Genomic DNA, 18,132 nt, shown 5'->3' on the forward strand with positions numbered 1-18,132 from the left:
TTTCCCCTGGAGATATCTAACAAGGAATACTGTGCCCACTGGTTTCCAGTTTAGTTTACTGAGCTGCTGGAATGAGTCACCCCAACTCTATCTGATAAGAAATAATAGTGAAGAATAGGCATTTGTCTCAGGAACGTCTCATAAATTTATTTTATTTTATTTTATTTTTTTCATAAATTTAAAATGGTCCCCATTTTGACTACCCGGGAAAGGGAAACCCTTCAGTGCAAGTGAAATCTACAAACCCTTGATATGCCTGACTCACCTTGACACTCTCATTAGTTTTTGTGTCCATTTGGCTCCAGGGTTCAAGCAGATAACTGACTTATTCTTCATCCAGGCTCTGGGGGAAAATAAATAAAACTAAAGCAGTCAGTCCTTCACTTAAGGAAAGAGTTGAGTATAAAAATAAAGATTCCCACATGAAGTGAAATTGGAAGTAGGCAGATTTGGATCTGGAGTAGGTGATTTGTAGCATGAGGTATGATGAATAATAAAAACCCCATTTGCAGGCTGGTATGTGTGAGCTGGTGGAACTGAAAATGAATTGACAGACTCTCATGTGTCAGAGGTTAGTATTTTGTTGAAAACCTTTACATGAACTGGAGATGGACCAAATAGCTGACTCCAAGGTTTGCTCACTCCTAAAGCTGTATCACAATATCTTAAAAATGTGTTTGTTCATTGAGCTTGGGAGAACAAAATAGACTATAGAAAACACTCTCTTGAAGACCTTTTATTTGAAAAAAAAATCCGATGAAATTTATTGTGGGAGAGGTTACAGAGCTGACTGCTCTGAGTGACATCTGCATTTGGTGGAACCATCGGTGAGCAAGGCTGTCAATGCTCTAAAAATTAGGCAACAACAAAAGCAGCAAGGATAATTATCAGCTGATATTGATCAAGCACTTAAAATGTGCCAGCCACTATGCTCAGCAGTAATATGAATTATCTCAATTAATCTCACAAAAATCCTGTGCTAAAGGAAATACTATTTCCTCACCTTCAGAAGAGGAATTTGAGGCTTAGAGAGTTTAAATAATTCGTCCAAGATTGTACAACAAATGCCTGATAAAGCAGGATTCAAATGAAGCTTATCTGACTCCTGAACCCACACTTTTAGCCACCGTTCCACATGGGCATGATCTGAATGGTTACCAAGTGCCAGACACGGTGTTGAATGTTTTACCTGCAGTGGAAGAAGTGAGGTCTCCCAGGTGACAGCAAACTGGGAGACTCTACTCTCTGTTGGGGTGACCTCAAACAAAACACAATTTCTTGATGTGTCTCTTATTTTAGCTATAAAATGACAAACAGCAAGAATCCATCCATCTAACGTTGACACTCTACCCTTGTCATTGAAAAGTACAGAGTCAGAGGTCATAGAACTGTTGGGTTCTTGGGCAGAGCCTTCCAATTTGGCTCCTGAGTTCATGATAGAAAACAGATTTCTGACCATGTGGACTCACAGTATTTTCACTCCTGACTGCTATGAGTTGCTCATAATTATTTGCAGCTTTTGCTTCTATATCTGGTTAAAATTCAGAAATGCAGACTCTGGTGAGAAGATAAGAAATCAAATTTTAGGGGGACTTCCCCGGTGGCGCAGTGGTTAGGAATCCGCCTGCCAATGCAGAGGACACAGATTCGAGCCCTGGTCTGGGAAGATGCCACATGCCACGGAGCACCTAAGCCCGTGCGCCACAACTGCTGAGCCTGTGCTCTAGAGCCCGGGAGCCACAACTACTGAGCCCGCTTACCTAGAGCCCATGCTCCGCAACAAGAGAAGCCACCGCAAGGAGAAGCCCGCGCACCGCAACGAAGAGTAGCCCCCGCTCACCACAACTAGAGAGAGCCCGCGTGCAGCAAACGAAGACCCAACGCAGCCAAAAATAAATTAATTAAGAAGAAAAAGAATTTTTGTCACGTGAAAACAATTAAAGCTAAAGTAGAGAAAATTAGGGTGTATTACTTCCCCTAGTTGGAGGTGAGAGACTTGACTCATGACAGAGAAACTGGTAAAAATAAAGGAAGAAGTCTCTATTCTCTAGCCAGCCAGAGGAACTGCTCCTAAACAGGTTATGGCTATGCTTTGCGTCTCCGAGTTTGAGGGCAATAATCATGGTTTAGTCTGAATTTTCACTGTCAAAGATAGTAGTAGAGGTGTAACGCCTTTTTAATGAAAAATTTCCGTACTTATTTTTTTTTAACATCTTTATTGGAGTATAATTGCTTTAAAAGGTTGTGTTAGCTTCTGCTGTATAACAAAGTGAATCAACTAGTCCGAGACCCAAAGCACTAACATCAAAATAGGACAAACAAAAAGTGGCTGCTTACAAATGTTTTGTAAGGCTAAAATAGCCAAGGGAAGAGCTGCTAATGAAAGCCAAGCTGGTGGTGCCCTGAGAAGGATGCTCTGTCTGTACTTCAGGGTGCTGTGGGACACCTTGGTTTATTCAAGGTAGATGCAGGAAGAAGAAATCACAGTTCTAAGCAGCGATATGCAAAAGATCTACAGGCTCCCTTTAAAATATTCAGTGCATCAATCCAACTTTGTTGAGCCTCTACTATATGCCAGGTAAGGGATAAAGCATCAGGAATAGAGAAATGAATAATATCTGATCCCCGTCTATAAAGAACTTGTTTTCTGGTGCGAATGAAAGAGAAAAACAAACAAACCTGATTGTTTCAACACAATGATGCTGTACAATTGCAGCTAACAGTTGCTGAACATTTATTACTGTGCCTGGCACTATACTAGGGGCTTTACGTGCAGTGTGTAAAGTCTTATTAATGTGCCATGGAAAATGCCCTAATAAAGAAATCCACAGATTTCTCTGGGTGTACAGAAGAGGGAGGGTCACAGAAGAAAGGGGTTATACCATTTCAAATAAAAGAAAATATCCATTAAATTTCTTGTAGCCACTACTATCCCCTTAGCCTAAGTCTTTAAACAGAGTTAGGGGTTCAAAGTTGATAGAACCTAAAGCTAAAGAACAGTTCCATAAGATAGACATTCTGACCAAGGACCGTTGTGGGTACTTATTTTCTTGCTCTTCAACTTCTGGGGAACAAAGTGTCTGCTTCTGCTGGCAATTGGAATTTGACAGATAAGAGTCTTGGCTCTGTCCATTTCTAATGGTGTGACTCAGGGCAGTCAGTTAACCTCCCTAAGCCTCAGTTTCTGCATCTGTAAAGGAGTGATAACAATAGACATACCTTAAAGGGCTCTTGAAGGGAATAAAATCAGTGAATGTGCATAAAGCATTGCATTAGCTCAGGACCCCTGCAAAGCATGTACTTAACAAGTATTACTGAGTCTCATTATTAGTTTGAGAATTAATTGCTAGCAACACTCAAAGTAAATCACTTTGAGGAATCATACATTATTGTTTTATTGCAACTTACATGATTTCTGTGTTTGGACATCCATTCCCAGGGGGCAAGATTTGAAGCTTTCCAATGAGCAAAATGGAGACAAAGTTGAAGGTCTCTCGGATGCATTTACACTTTAAGTTTGTGTTATAGGTCTCCAGCACTCCTATAAACACAGAATCAGTTATTTTAGTCCCTTTGGCATATAATTCACAACTAGAACTTAATCAGTAATCTTTCATACTGCACATTTGAAGATTTAAAAAGTTCAAGTCGGTGCTTCCAGCCATATGCCTTTAGTTTGTGCATTTCTGTTCGTCTTGGCTTATTTTCAAACGCTTTCTACCAAAACCTTAAAAATAAAATTAGCTTTTTAAAAGCACAATACCTATTGAAATTTGTGATAGCATTATATTGGTACTCAGGTGGTTGTCCATATAATAAAATTTGAGAATGGCCACGGTGGGGACTGACAACTCAGTTATAATTAAGACAACATAAAATTGACTGATCTTCACCCCCACCACATAAAAACCAAGGAAATGAACTAGTTTCCGAGTCCCTGGAGCATTAACAAGCTGTAACAGAGTTTTCTCTCTTATCATACTCCCCAGTCCACCAACCCTCCCTGTCTCTCCGAGGAAATACCACGAGGATATTTTTTGTTTTTGTTTAATATGTTGGTCCTCCAACTCAGTTACAAACCATTACCCAAAAAAAGCCAATCATAAAAATTCGACGATTTCTTTTCAACGACAATAGTTCTCAGTACTAGATACTTGTATAGTAACCCATTTCATGCATTTTAAGGTATTCTACCTTCTTTCACCCCAGTGCCTACCACTGTGCTCCACACGGAATTGCAAATAAAAGGGACCAGGCCCTCAAGGTGTCTGCACTTTAGCGGGGGAAACAAGTGAACAAAAACTACAATACCATAGAATGTTGTATTTCCCCCAAGGCCCAAACTGCATGAATGAGAACGGGGGACTTTGCCAGGAGCAACGGAAAGGCTTCATGCAGGGAAAGAGAGATGAGGGTCTTGAAGAATGAAAATAACATGAAACAAAATAAAAATTGGAAAAAAAATCCCCACATTTTAAGAACAAAAATTGGTCCTCTACCCTGAGCAGAGCGTAGCATCCTGCGCATGCATCAGATTCCTTCAGCTGTACAGAAATTTACCGCTTCAATTAGATATTTACCTATTTACACAAAGAAAACATCCCCGTTTAGACTTGGAAGCCTGTTTCTTGGCAGAAAGTGTGTATTTGAGTACCCCTGCTGTACATACAATGGCTCGTGTCAGAGTTGACCTTATAAAATTGTATCAGACGTTCCCTGCAGGAGACCAACAGGTTGAGGTGAATAATCTTTAAATCCTATAGAGTGTTTGGTCGGAAGGGGTAGTGAAAGGCAAAACGAAGAAGAGATACCTGGAGAGAATTAGTTGCAGGCAGAGCTGCATCTGAAAAAGGCCAGGAATAGGCAAGCCGAGTGTAAGTCCCATGGACATTGAATCTCCAGTATCTCCCCCTTCTCTGGATGACAATCTTAATAACACAGATGTTTCCAGCCTCTAAGAGTTAAATCCCTAAGCACCTTACTTTTAGAAATCTAGGAGCAGTTGAGCAGTTTTTTTCCCCTTCATTCACATCTCCCCTCATTTTCTGATTGAAAAAAAAAAAAAAATGAAACAGCTGAAGACCATTTCAGCTCAAAGCACAAATGACAACATAAGTGAAAGTTCTCACCATGGACTGGAGAGAGGCTGCAGGCCAGCAGCACAAGAAGCAGAGATCCCTGGGTGAACCTCATTCTGCGTCAAGGTGGAGTTCAGACTTTAGTTAGCTCTGGGTCTAAACTGTGAGTTCTCAGCACAGAGGTTCTATTTATTCAGACCAGTAAGGCCCTCCCACTGCCTTTGTCTCCAGGAGGTCAGCTGCATCATCAGTTTTAAAAGCCCCCAAATATTGCTGAGCTTGCTTTTTTTTTAACTCCTCTTGCAAATTTTATGAATTTGCTTCAGAGCAATAGTAGAATGGTAAAGTATTTCTTGAAAATGTAGCCTATAAATGCCAGGGATGCTGCAGGAATTTGGTGGTGGGAGTGAGGGAAAGGGTTATCGGTTTGGAGACTCCACAGCACTCTCTGTAGGATCACCGTCAGTGATTGTGGCTTTGATTGCTTCTCTCAGTGAAGGGTCAGTGGGTTTCTCAATGGCATTTGAATATATCCTCCAGGAAATCAGAGACTCTGTCGGGCACATCATTGTGTTCCTAGCACCTGCAAGAGAGTCTAGCCTTTGGTAGGTGCTCAGTAAATATTTGCAGACCTAATGAATGTCTTCTTATATACAGATCCTTATGCCGACTGTTTTTCTACCATACTTTCCCACATCGTATTTCACTATCTGAAATATATGATTACTTATGTAATCACCATCATGGGAATCCTGGAAGAGGGCAAGTGTGTGCCCCCTCATTAATGTGGCTATGTCTTGAAGGGAGGAAAGTAACAGCTTTGAGGAGGAGAATCTTTCTGGCTCTGGTATGCAAGTTGAGAACCAGGTGTCAGTGGAGGGTGTCATTAGAATTTCATCACATGCTGAACCTCATATTACAGTTTGTTTAATAAAGCACGTGTGCAATTTGGTTTTGATCTGGCCAAATAGCCCATGGGCCCAATGAACCCACAGCCTTAACTCACGTGCTAGGAGCACTTTTTTTTTCTTTTTTTAATACATCTAAATTGATTTAATTTTTAAATTATCTTGAGATGATGGGCCTAACTTTTTTTTTTTTAACATCTTTATTGGAGTATAATTGCTTTACAATGGTGTGTTAGTTTCTGCTTTATAACAAAGTGAATCAGCTATACATATACATATATCCCCATATCTCCTCCCTCTTGCATCTGCCTCCCACCCTCCCTATCCCACCCCTCTAGGTGGTCACAAAGCACCGAGCTGCTCTCCCTGTGCTACTCGGCTGCTTCCCACTAGCTATCTATTTTTCATTTGGTAGTATTTATAAGTCCATGCCACTCTCTCACTTCATCCCAGGTTACCCTTCTCCCTCCCCGTGTCCTCAAGTCCATTCTCTACATCTGTGTCTTTATTCCTGTCCTGTCCCTAGGTTCTTCATGACCATTTTTTTTAGATTCCATATATATGTGTTAGCATACGGTGTTTGTTTTTCTCTTTCTGACTTACTTCACTCTGTATGACAGACTCTAGGTCCATCCACCTCACTACAAATAACTCAATTTCATTTCTTTTTATGGCTGAGTAATATTCCATTGTATATATGTGCCACATCTTCTTTATCCATTCATCTGTCAATGGGCACTTAGGTTGCTTCCATATCCTGGCTATTGTAAATAGAGCTGCAATGAACATTGTGGTGCATGACTCTTTTTGAATTATGGTTTTCTCAGGGTATACGCCCAGTAGTGGGATTGCTGGGTCGTATGGTAGTTCTATTTGTAGTTTTTTAAGGAACCTCCATACTGTTCTCCATAGTGGCTGTATCAATTTACATTCCCACCAACAGTGCAAAAGGGTTCCCTTTTCTCCACACCCTCTCCAGCATTTATTGTTTGTAGATTTTTTGATCATGGCCATTCTAACTGGTGTGAGGTGATACCTCATTGTAGTTTTGATTTGCATTTCTTTAATGATTAGTGATGTTGAGCCTTCTTTCATGTGTTTGTTGGCAATCTGTATATCTTTGATTAAAGAAAGAAAGAAAGAAAAACATGTGGACAATGGCTGGTCTGTCCTAGAGCACCCCGGGCTGCCCTAGGAGGGTACAGGTGTGGATGTGTGAACCCAGACCCATGGAGCCACTGAAAAATCAGAGGTTTGGTCTTCCTGGAGTGGCTTCCTAAATTAATTTGATTTTTGCTACTCAGTTAGCATTGTGGATGTTAGCATCTTAGATGCTCCAGGGTGTATGGGGTGGGGTTATGGTAATGTCATAATACCTTCGTAAGCCAAGCAGTCCTCCAATTGGCCTGAATGACTGCAGTGACCGGGAACTCACCAGTCTTGAGGCAGCCCATTCCATTGTTTGGGCAGTTCTGGTTGTTAGAAAGTTCTTCCTTCTGTGCATGTGAAAGCCGCTTCCCTAATATTCCAGTCACTTTGTACTAATTCAACCCCTTATCACCATATGAAAACAATTGCTCTTTCATTGATAGTACTCCAAATATTTGAAGATAGGTTGTGTGAGTTGGGCCCCCCAGGAAGCAGATGCTGAGATGGATGCTGGAATAAAAGAAAATTTATTTTCTTTTTTTCTGAATCAAAGTAGGGAGGAGACAGGAGTGGGCCTGCCCACTGAGGAGAGCTTCAGATTGCAATGCTGATCTGAGGGTCTGTGACAACTCAATGGGAGGTCCTGAGAAAAGACTGTCTATTAGAGGAGCTCCACAGTGGGCAGAGATCCAGGCCCTACCATCCCTCCCTTCCCCCCACCGCCATGCCCAGTCACTGGTGGGGGCCTTCTCAGAAGCAGCAGGGTCTCCTGTAGAAAGCTGAAACAGAGCCTGAGGATGTTAACAGCTGGAGGCTGTCAGCTAACTGCACTTCTCCCAGCTGGCCAGCAAGTTATTTCTTTGAGGGAGATCTGAGCAGTGAACCTCCATGACTATTGCGCAGGGTTATAAACTAGAGGTTAAGAGCACAAACTGTGGAGTCACCCGGTCAATGACTTTGGACAGGTCACTTAATTTTTCTATGCCTCAGATTTACCAGTTTTCATATGGAGATAATACTAATTTTAAAGGATTTTTTTGGAGAATAAAATCATCTAGTATATGTAGAATTCTTGGCAGAGTGCGTGGCACGTAGAATGTGTTCAATAGATGGTCTATCTGTCCATCCATCCATCCACCCATTCATCCATTATCAATAGATTTAACTTTCACTCTAAACCCCAAATGAACACATTTCAAAGGTAAGTATCCTAACCTATAACACAGTTTGAGGCTCTCACCATCTTTTTTCCATTACTTATCTTCAAAAAGATAAATCACCATCTGGTTTATCTTTTTGAAACTTGTTCATCTTTTTCATTGTTTCTCCTAAATCACGACTGCCCCTGCTTCTGTCTCCCCCTACCTTTTCTGACTCTCACACACCACACACACACATACACACTCTTGCATGCACACACATCTGAACATCACACTACTCCAAGTATGGCTTTGCCAATACAAAGCAGAGGAAGCCCCTTTGAATAACATTATTTTGGTCACTTATATTGAGTTTTCAGGTAACAATTTCTTTTTCTTTTGATATGGTCATTTCTGACTATGTCTCATTCATTTCACTTGTGCCCACTTGTGCGATTTGATTTTGGGACCCAAGTGTAGGAGTTTTACATTTGCCTCTGTTATAGGTACTATATATCTCCTTGTCAGAACAAAAATGAGTGATGCTGGCAACAACAGGAAGAGAGTAGGAACAAAGGTTCCTGAAAGAGAACTCTGAATAAATTTAGGAAATTCCACAATTGGCTCTTGTTAAAAAAGAACTGCTGGGTCAAGGAGCTAATTCCAGAGCAATTCTAAAAGTGATTTTGTTCCTTTTAATGTTCAGCATTTAGGATTTAGCATATACTGACCAAAGAAACTTTATACCTGCCTGCCCCAAGATAGGATTGGAAAATGGGCAGCTCTGTGGTGGCCAGATGATTCTAGAAGTTTCAAGTCAGAGTCTCCATGATCTCATTTACAATAAGGGTATACATTTCAAAAACTTTGAAGCCAAGAAGAAAAATGTTTTGAAACAATAGATTTAGGGCCCAAGTGGAAACATTTTATTTTTAAAATAGTTTTAATATACAAATAAATAGTTTTACCTTTGTTTGGAAACATAAAAACATACAACTTGGTTTATATCAAACCTGATTTTTTATGATCAGATATAGAAAAACTTAGGGAAAAGGAGAAAATGATGGGGAGGGTTTTTTTTTTTTTTCCCCTGACTTTGGAATCAAACCAGATTTTCTCTTAGACCCAAGAAAAACTGGGTAGTTTTGAGTACCTTGGTACTCAAATTGCGGTCCATGGAATAACATCATCAGCTTTATCTGAGAGCTTGTTAAAAGTGCAGAATCTCAGGTCCCACATTTTAACAAGATTCCTAGGTGATTTAAACGCACCTTAAAGTCTGAGAAGAACTGCTCTGTATAGCTTGAGCCATACGCATATTCAAATTGCCTTCAGAGAAAGGTTTGCACAAATCATCTCCTCCGGGTATGATGCACAGATCCCTTAGTGCAAGTGGACAGGACAAACATGCTCACTGACTGCTAAATGCACAGCAGTGAAAGCAATAAGAAGGGAATTCTCTCTCAAGATATCAAAAAGTGAAATGTCACTAAAGTAGAGAGATGGTATAATTGACCAAAGTACCTACCAATCTAGCTGGTCAAAAGGCATTGAACAGAGGGTTCATGGCAGAGTTTTAAATGATTCAAGGGATAAAATTCTGAAAATTTTTAAGTAGTTTGTAATATAATAGGAGACAAATGCCATTGTGACCAAATTGAGAACATTTTCTTTCATGCCATCTAAAAGCAACTCAACTAGAAAATAGAAACTTGCTCTATTCTGTTAACAAGTGTTTTAACTTGCTGAACATCTGACATTTGCTTTAGCCTTTCAGCACAGCAGGAAAGTATTACAACCTAGTAGGTAAGAGCTCAGGTTCTGAAATCAGACTTGTCTGGGTTTGCAAACTCACTCCAAGACTTACTTGCCTTGCACTGTCCCCAAGGCTCAGTTCCTCCATGCCTTTGGCACTGAAGATAAGTGATGGTACCTTCTTGGAGAGTCCTATAGGGAACCTAACAGTGATGGGAAAGTGCTTTGCTCAGTGTTTGGGCAAATAGTAAGCACTCAATAAATGTTAAATTTTTTACCTTTGTGAAAACACGAAAATTTATTATTTATTTTAAATTTAATTTATTTTATTGTGGTAAGAACACTTAACGTGAGATCTACCCTCTTAACAGTTTTTAAGTGTACAATACATTACTGTTGACTAGGTACAATGTGGTACAGCAGATTTTCTAGAGCTTATTCATCTTTTTTAAGAAGCAACTTTGGCTTCGTTTGTGAGTCAAGCTTCTGACGTGAATTAAAGTGTTACTTTGGTTTCCATTGGACACATGTGATTCCTTATTTAAAGGTCCTCTGACCAAGAAGCTGTTGCTCACACTCTGTTTTTACCCACTTTGAACAAAAATATTGATCTCCTTTCCCTAAGAAGCCACCCATGGAGGTTTGTATTAGTTACAAATGTACTGAAGTTTTATGAATTGACTATGTTGCCTTTTGCCATCATTTTCATCTGGACTGAATTGCTTATAACAGCCTGTTGTTTACCAGACAGCCATTTCAAGACCCATATCTGAGGAAAGGTATTTTCAAAGGTGATTAAGTTCATATTTCAAGTTGTGCTCAAGTTCATCTCAAATATAGTGGATCCCAGACAAAACTAAAATGTGTCTATCTAAAACTTCTTTCCAAAAAAAAATAAAATTAAAAAAATTAAAAAATGAAACTTCTTTCCCCTGTGTTCAGGTGTTGATTTTCCAGACTGCTGGGTGGCAGTGTTAATTACAAACACAGCCTGCTGAAAGGGAAAGGCGGGTCCACAGGTAAAGACCCTGCAGTGCTGACAAGAGGAATGTGTTGCATATTATTTCAATGTTCAAATCATTATTTGATTTGGTTTATTGCTTTTTTAAAAAATTAAATACTGTGAGTGTTGAGGTTTTTAAAATTAGGCTGAAATGTTACTCAAAGAGGGAAGAAAAACCCCTAAAACTCTGAAGTAATCCAGCAAACTCTGGGCCACGTCCAACTTCCTGGCCCTGAGGTTGCAAAATCAGATTGTGCGCCAGTTCTCTGGTGTGCAATCACGTTAGGCCTCAGCAGCAGCTGAATGCAAAGCTTCTGTGATTAGAAAGTTTTCTGAGAACAGTGAGGGCACTACATAGCAACGTCAAAGTGATGGTCAAGTTTTCCAGCTCAGCCCAGTGAGCAGAAACAAAATAGTCATCTTCTTTCTCCTGTTCAGATTCTATAATGTACGTGTTATCTCATCATCTGCTTTTTTATCTTAGCTACCTTTATGTTATCACCATGTATGGATGGAGTTCTGGATGTTAAGAATAAAAGTCAATGGTTTCCAGCAAGAGCACCTTTATTTAACTTAGAAAAGTTTTGGGCTTATCACTCTGTTTCTGTAATGTCTGCTGTTCCACAACCTCAGGTGTTTCCAGGTAATCCTCTTGGCTTCATATTCCTTTGACAGTGTCTCCTCTTTGTCTAACCAGACATTAAGATCCTCTCCTCACTTCGTGCTCTCTTCCAAGGCAAGCGTGTCTCTTCCCTACTTCCAGTTTAGATGGAAGTCCACTCACATGGGTATCTATCCAATAGCCTAGTGGTCATGGCTTCATAGAGGCCTCTTAGATCCCTCCAACCAATCACATCCAAATTGAACTTAGTTTCTCTAAAATCTGCTTTACCTGCAGTATTCCCAGTCTTAGTGAATGGTATCATTCACCCAGTTGCTCAGAAACCAGTAAGTCATCTTTAATTCCTTCATCTCCCTTAATCCCCATATTTATCTGGTCTCCAAGAGCTGCCCCGTGTATCTGTTAAAACGTCTTGCCTTTGTCTACTTTCCTCACTTTTATCACCACCTCTTATTCCAAGACACCATTTTTAGAAATCCTGCAATGGCCCATTAACTGCTCTCTTCCCATCCCCCTTCCGGTCCATTTCCCACACTGCAGTCAGGGTCATCTTTTCAGAACACAAAGTTGATCATGTCATTGCTCTGTTTCAAAAGCTTCTCACTGTCCTTATGTGGATCAGCCCTTCTGCGGATCCTGGCGTTCACTCCAATTTCATCCTTGCCTCACTCCCTCGCTCTCCACCCCACTTTTCAAAAAATGGGTTTGAGGACCCTTGGCAATCCCTCTGCCCTCCACTAGGGGTCTGAAGTTCCCAGGTTGAACACCTTCTGCAATGAAGAAATGAATACTTCCTTCCTCGTTGGCAGTACCTGGATATTCAAAGTTTTGTCCTCTAGCCCTATTCCTATGGCTTCATTTATATTTATTCTCAACAACAGGGTGTTGTGTCAGGGCTAGAAACGATTTACAATGTTGTATTAGTTTCTCGTGTACAGCAAAGTGATTCAGTTATACATATACATACATATTCTTTTTCATATTCTTTTCCATTATGGTTTATTACAGGATATTGAATATAGTTCCCTGTGCTATACAGTAGGACCTTGTTTTATCTATTTTATATATAGTGGTTTGTGTCTGCTAATCCCAAATTCCCAATTTATCCCTCCCCTACCCCCTTTTCCCTTTGATAACTGTAAGTTTGTTTTCTATGTCTGTGAGTCTGCCTCTGTTTTGTAAATAAGTTCATTTGTGTCATATTTTAGATTCCACATATAAGTGATATCGTATGGTATTTGTCTTTCTCATTCTGACTTACTTCACTTAGTATGATAATCTCTGTGTCCATCCATATTGCTGCCAATGGCACTATTTCATTCTTTTTTATAGCTGAGTAATATTCTATTGTATATATACACCACATCTTCTTTATCGATTCATCTGTCAATAGACACTTAGGTTGCTATACCTTGGCTATTGTAAATAGTGCTGCTATGAACATTGTGGGGTACATGTATCTTTTAAAATTAGAGTTTTCTCCAGATATATGCCCAGGAATGGGATTGCTGGATTATATGGCAACTCTATTTTTAGTTTTTTGAGGAACCTCCATACTGTTCTCCATAGTGGCTGCACCAATTTACATTTGCACCAACAGTGCAAGAGGGTTCCCTTTTCTCCACACCCTCTCCAGCATTTGATATTTGTAGACTTTTTTTTTTTTAAAGGAATTCCTTTATTTTTATTATTTATTTATTTTTAGCTGTGTTGGGTCTTCGTTTCTATGCAAGGGCTTTCTCTAGTTGCGGCAAGCAGGGGCCGCTCTTCATCGCAGTGCGCGGACCTCTCTCTATCGCAGCCTCTGTTGTTGCGGAGCACAGGCTCCAGACGCGCAGAGCTCAGTAGTTGTGGCTCACGGATCCAGTTGCTCCGCGGCATGTGGGATCCTCCCAGAGCAGGGCTCGAACCCGCGTGCCCTGCACTGGCAAGCCGACGCTCAACCACTGCGCCACCAGGGAAGCCCCTAAACTTTTTAATGATGGTCATTCTGACTAGAGTGAGGTGGTACCTCATGGTAGTTTTGATTCACATTTCTCTAATAATTAATGATGCCGAGCACCTTTTCATGTGCCTGTTGGCCATCTGTATGTCTTCTTTGGAGAAACGTCTGTTTAGATCTTCTGTCCATTTTTTGATTGGGTTGTTTGTTTTTTTGTTATTGAGTTGTATGAGCTGTTTGTATATTTTGGAAATTAAGCCCTTGTCGGTTGCGTTGTTTGCAAATATTTTCTCCCAGTCCGTAGGCTGTGTTTTCATTTTGTTTATGGTATCCTTTTCTGTGCAAAAGCTTATAAGTTTGATTGGTCCCATTTGTTTCTTTTTGCTTTTATTTCTATTGCCTTGGGAGACTGACCTAAGAACACACTGGTACAATTTATGTCAGAGAATGTTTTGCCTATGTTCTTTTCTAGGAGTTTTATGGTCTTGTGTCTTGTATTTAAGTATTTAAGCCATTTTGTTTATTTTTGTGTATGGTGTGAGGACGTGGCATGTGGATATTTTTGAAGCTTAGCATTAGGCAACACCCCACCTTACTCCTGAGCGAACATATTTACTGAGGAGTGTCACCTTGGTGTATAATGAAGAAAAATCCACCCCCCTGCCAACTCCCAACTCTACCGTATTGATGCTCTCTTTCTTGCTGTGTAAGGCATCTTGTCCAGATTCCATAACGTCTTTTTGCCGTTTTTTTTGTTATTCGAATAATCTTTGCTCTGTTTGTTGAAAAGAATTCAGTATTTGCACAATTCAAAGCTCTTCTCCTCTCTTCCAGCCAATGCAGATGAAAACTTTGACTAGAGGGGCTTGGCATGGGTGAGTGAGGCATAGTCTGGATGTCCTCTACCTCCCCTTTCCTCTTCCAGGCTTGTGCGACTTGTCAGGGAAGAGGGATGGGGGCTGGGATGGTTGTCTTCCATGGCAAGGGGGCAGCCCCCACTCAGCCCGTTACTCATCGCTGCTTCTCTGTTATGGGTGCTTCTATCGTTGCGGACGCCTGTTGGGTGGCAGGGCTGGCTCTCTCAGGGAGACCCCGAGGAGCCTCCCTAATGCACAGATCCCTAACGTGGCAGAGCTGACTCTGCACTAACTCCTTCCACAACTCTCCAGCCTCTACCCCAGGGACATACTCCACAGCCACTTGTCACTGGGGTCACCTCACCCCACGCCAGCTCTTTTGGAGGTGGAGTACTGGTGAGATGGCCAAGCTTGGTTATCTCCTGCAGGGTCCACTCGACCCACAGAAGATTAAAGGTTGTTGCCATGCCAACCAGTGGAAAAGCAGACGGCCTTGCTGGTGTACCTCCTCTTTCAACATCCTGTTTCCCCTTTTTCCAAGCTCCAACATCATCAAATACTCTATCCCTTTAATGGCTTGCCAGTGTTCAGAAGAGAGAGGAGAGGGAAGAGCTTCTTTTATCGATATATACCTGGCAATCTTGCAATACTCTCTCCTCTCTCCTAGTCTTCCCCTTATATTGACTGGAGGTGAGGGGAGGATAGAGGGTTCTTTGATTGGGTTCTTCCTGGTAGCCCCGTGAGTGGGTGGTTGGCCCTGGTACTGGTGGTGCTCTGGATGTAGAATGTGGCCCCAGCCTGCAGCAGATCCTTCAGTTTGCCCACCTAACAGCCAATCCTGTACTTCCATTTTTTGAACAGAACCCTATTTGATTTGAATATTCAACCTCTTCAACACAGCCATGTGCACCAGATGAGCTATTCCAAGGCCCTTGGGTGGAAATCCTCATTGTCATAAGCCAATGATTAAGATGATTCCACTTTTCTAAATCTGGGGCCTGAGAAAGACATTTTAATTTAACTCTTAAAATCAAGATAATGTAAGTGGTGACTTCTTCCTGCCTTTGGACATTGTCCTCAGGCTGGATCCTTTCATGACTACAGCAATTCCAGGTGTCATATCCAGATCTAACAAAGGCAACACATGAGGAGTTCCTTGTCAAAAGAATGGAGACATTCTTACTACTTGAGACAAAAATATTTCTTTATTGTTAAAGCCATTTTTAGATGCATTTTTCATTACTTATAAAAGTATCCTAATGGACCCATGTTCTTTTGCTTGTCAGCTTTCGATCTTAGCACTCGTCCAGGACATCAGGAAAAATGCCCCTATATTTCCTGTTACACTACCTACTGTCTGTGTCAGTGATATGCGAAGGGTTTGCTTTGTTTGCAAAAAACAGGCAACAATTTTTTGAGTATGAGAAGGTCAATAAAGGGGTAGCATGGGGTGGTCAATTCCTCATCCCTACCCAGGCTGAAAGTCTGGGACCACTAAGAGGGTTGGAATGCCAAGTTGAGGAGGCTCTGTGTGATAATGACTCTGGACACAAGCATGCTTGTTTGGAGCCCAGGGGACACTGTCTTAGAAGTGGGACAGAGAACTGGGGAGAGGGCCAGTCCCCCTAAATGCTCTGCAGACAATCATAAAGCTCCAAGACTGAAGGCTCAGGGCGGCAGAGCAATATCCTCACAGAAGGCCCTGGCAGGACAGCAGTGATGTATCTTGACACAGAGGCTAGCGCAAAACTCACAAAAGTTTTGTGGCACGTCTCCCTGAAGCCAGTGGGGCACTCTGTGGGCGTGGGGGGCAGTAGTTCTATAGGCATCCGGCAGAGCTGTAGGAGGGGTATCAACCCACGCACCATTGTGTTTATAGTCAAAGGCTCTGGCTTTCACACCTTTATACCACACTCTTCCATGGGTGGTGAACAAGAGAAGCTTATTCATTCTTCCCCCATGGTTCAGCTCTTTTCATGGTGAACTCAATCACTGTCATTGATTTGAGTGTCTACTCTATGTCAGGCACTTTGCAATGTGCACAAAAGACATGTGGTCCATGCCCTGTGAAAATCAGCCCCAAATTTAGCACCTTTACTGCACGTACTAAGCTCAATACATCTTGACCCAGAGTTTAAAAGCACAAACCTGGATTACTATCACTCAGGGTGTCTCAGCGGGGTTGAAATGTTCTAATCCAACACGTTTTCTTTTTTTTTTTTTTAATTAATTAATTTATTTATTTATTTATTTTTGGCTGTGTTGGGTCTTCGTTTCTGTGAGAGGGCTTTCTCTAGTTGCAGCAAGCGGGGGCCACTCTTCATCGCGGTGCGCGGGCCTCTCACTATCGTGGCCTCTCTTGTTGCGGAGCACAGGCTCCAGACGCGCAGGCTCAGTAGTTGTGGCTCACGGGCCTAGTTGCTCTGCGGCATGTGGGATCTTCCCAGACCAGGGCTCGAACCCGTGTCCCCTGCATTAGCAGGCAGATTCTCAACCACTGTGCCACCAGGGAAGCCCCCCAGCACGTTTTCTTAATTATAAAGCATAAGTGGTCTTAGAGAACTCAAAAGCATCCGCTGCCCCTACTAGATTAAGTGAGCAGAAATTAGAGAGTCAGGTCCGTAGACCTACTATCTGCCTCAGTGATATACAAAAAAAGCTTTGTTTTATTGGCACACACACAAAAAAGGAATGTGCTGGTAAATGTTGTAAAACAAACATTCTGGAAAATTCTGATTTGTGATGTTTGCCTATTTCCATGATGTGGATACTCCCACCATGGTCAATTTCAAGCTACCCAAGTGAGGTGGCGGAAGTAGAGTGGGGACTGTCGAGCACCTTCCCAGTACCTGCCCAGCTGCCTGTCCACAGAGCCAGAGGCTTTTTCTGGCTTTGGGACATGAAGTGTTTATTCTGTGCCTTGATAGTCATGTTAGCAGAGGCCTGGGCAGGCTGTGCTGCTTTCTATAGGTGGATGGCCAGAGGGAAGTTTCTGAGCTATGCCGCTGACTATAGCTCTAATGACAAAGCTGGATCATTTGATTCAAGTGTCAGTGGAATCCCTGATCAGCCCACTTTCTCAACATTTTTATCGCTGTCTCTGTTTTGGCAGACACAAATTGATTCTCATGATCTTGTTCTCCAGAAAAGTGGTGCTTCCCAGGGCCTTTGCCTTGAGCTCAAAACATGCAAGGAAGCTCTGGGGACCCAGGTTCCAGGGCTGAGGGAGAAGCTGGGCCTCTGTGGACCTGAAGCCAGTTGTTTAAGAGCTCATCGCTCTCCTCCTCTTTATGACTCCCTCTGCTAGTCTCCCAAGATACTCAAACCTAACCTTTCTGACTCAAAATCCAGTGCTCTTACCATTAGGCTGAGCCCACAAGTACTTGCACTGCAGCCAGTTTGCCAGGAGGCTGATGTTATTCTTAAGGAAAGCAGCCTTGCCTGCTATGACATGGCTTTCAGTATGAATCCCATGTCACGCAGTGGCAATGCTGACCTTTTGCTGGTGCTCAAGAGAGTGGCACTGCCCTTCTTTATCCATTCACCCAACCCAATCTCTGGGTTCAGTCCCTGACAACTGTTAGAAAGATCCCTGTCCTCTTACTTCGAAGCATCTCTCAATTTACTCCCACCTCTGGGGTAGCACTGGTCCTCCTCATCCTCTGCTGGTTGAAGACAG

At 41.9% G+C, this 18,132-nt stretch overlaps 1 protein-coding gene across 1 annotated transcript in view; it reads right to left on the bottom strand.

The window, feature by feature from the left end:
• Positions 1-17,879, bottom strand: part of CXCL13 (C-X-C motif chemokine ligand 13) — a 33,443-nt gene extending 15,564 nt beyond the window's left edge. Inside the window, exons 1-3 of the mRNA XM_082463992.1 lie at positions 5,130-17,879; positions 3,409-3,541; positions 266-343 (exon numbers count right to left, since the gene is read on the bottom strand). Of these exons, the coding sequence (XP_082320118.1) occupies positions 266-343; positions 3,409-3,541; positions 5,130-5,193 (275 nt within the window). The 5' untranslated portion in view covers positions 5,194-17,879. The remainder of the gene's footprint in view (positions 1-265; positions 344-3,408; positions 3,542-5,129) is intronic.
• Positions 17,880-18,132: the final 253 nt, after the last annotated feature.

Source organism: Balaenoptera physalus (genome assembly GCF_965194825.1).
Source record: "Balaenoptera physalus genome assembly, chromosome: 5".
NCBI classification, from domain to species: Eukaryota; Metazoa; Chordata; class Mammalia; order Artiodactyla; family Balaenopteridae; genus Balaenoptera; species Balaenoptera physalus.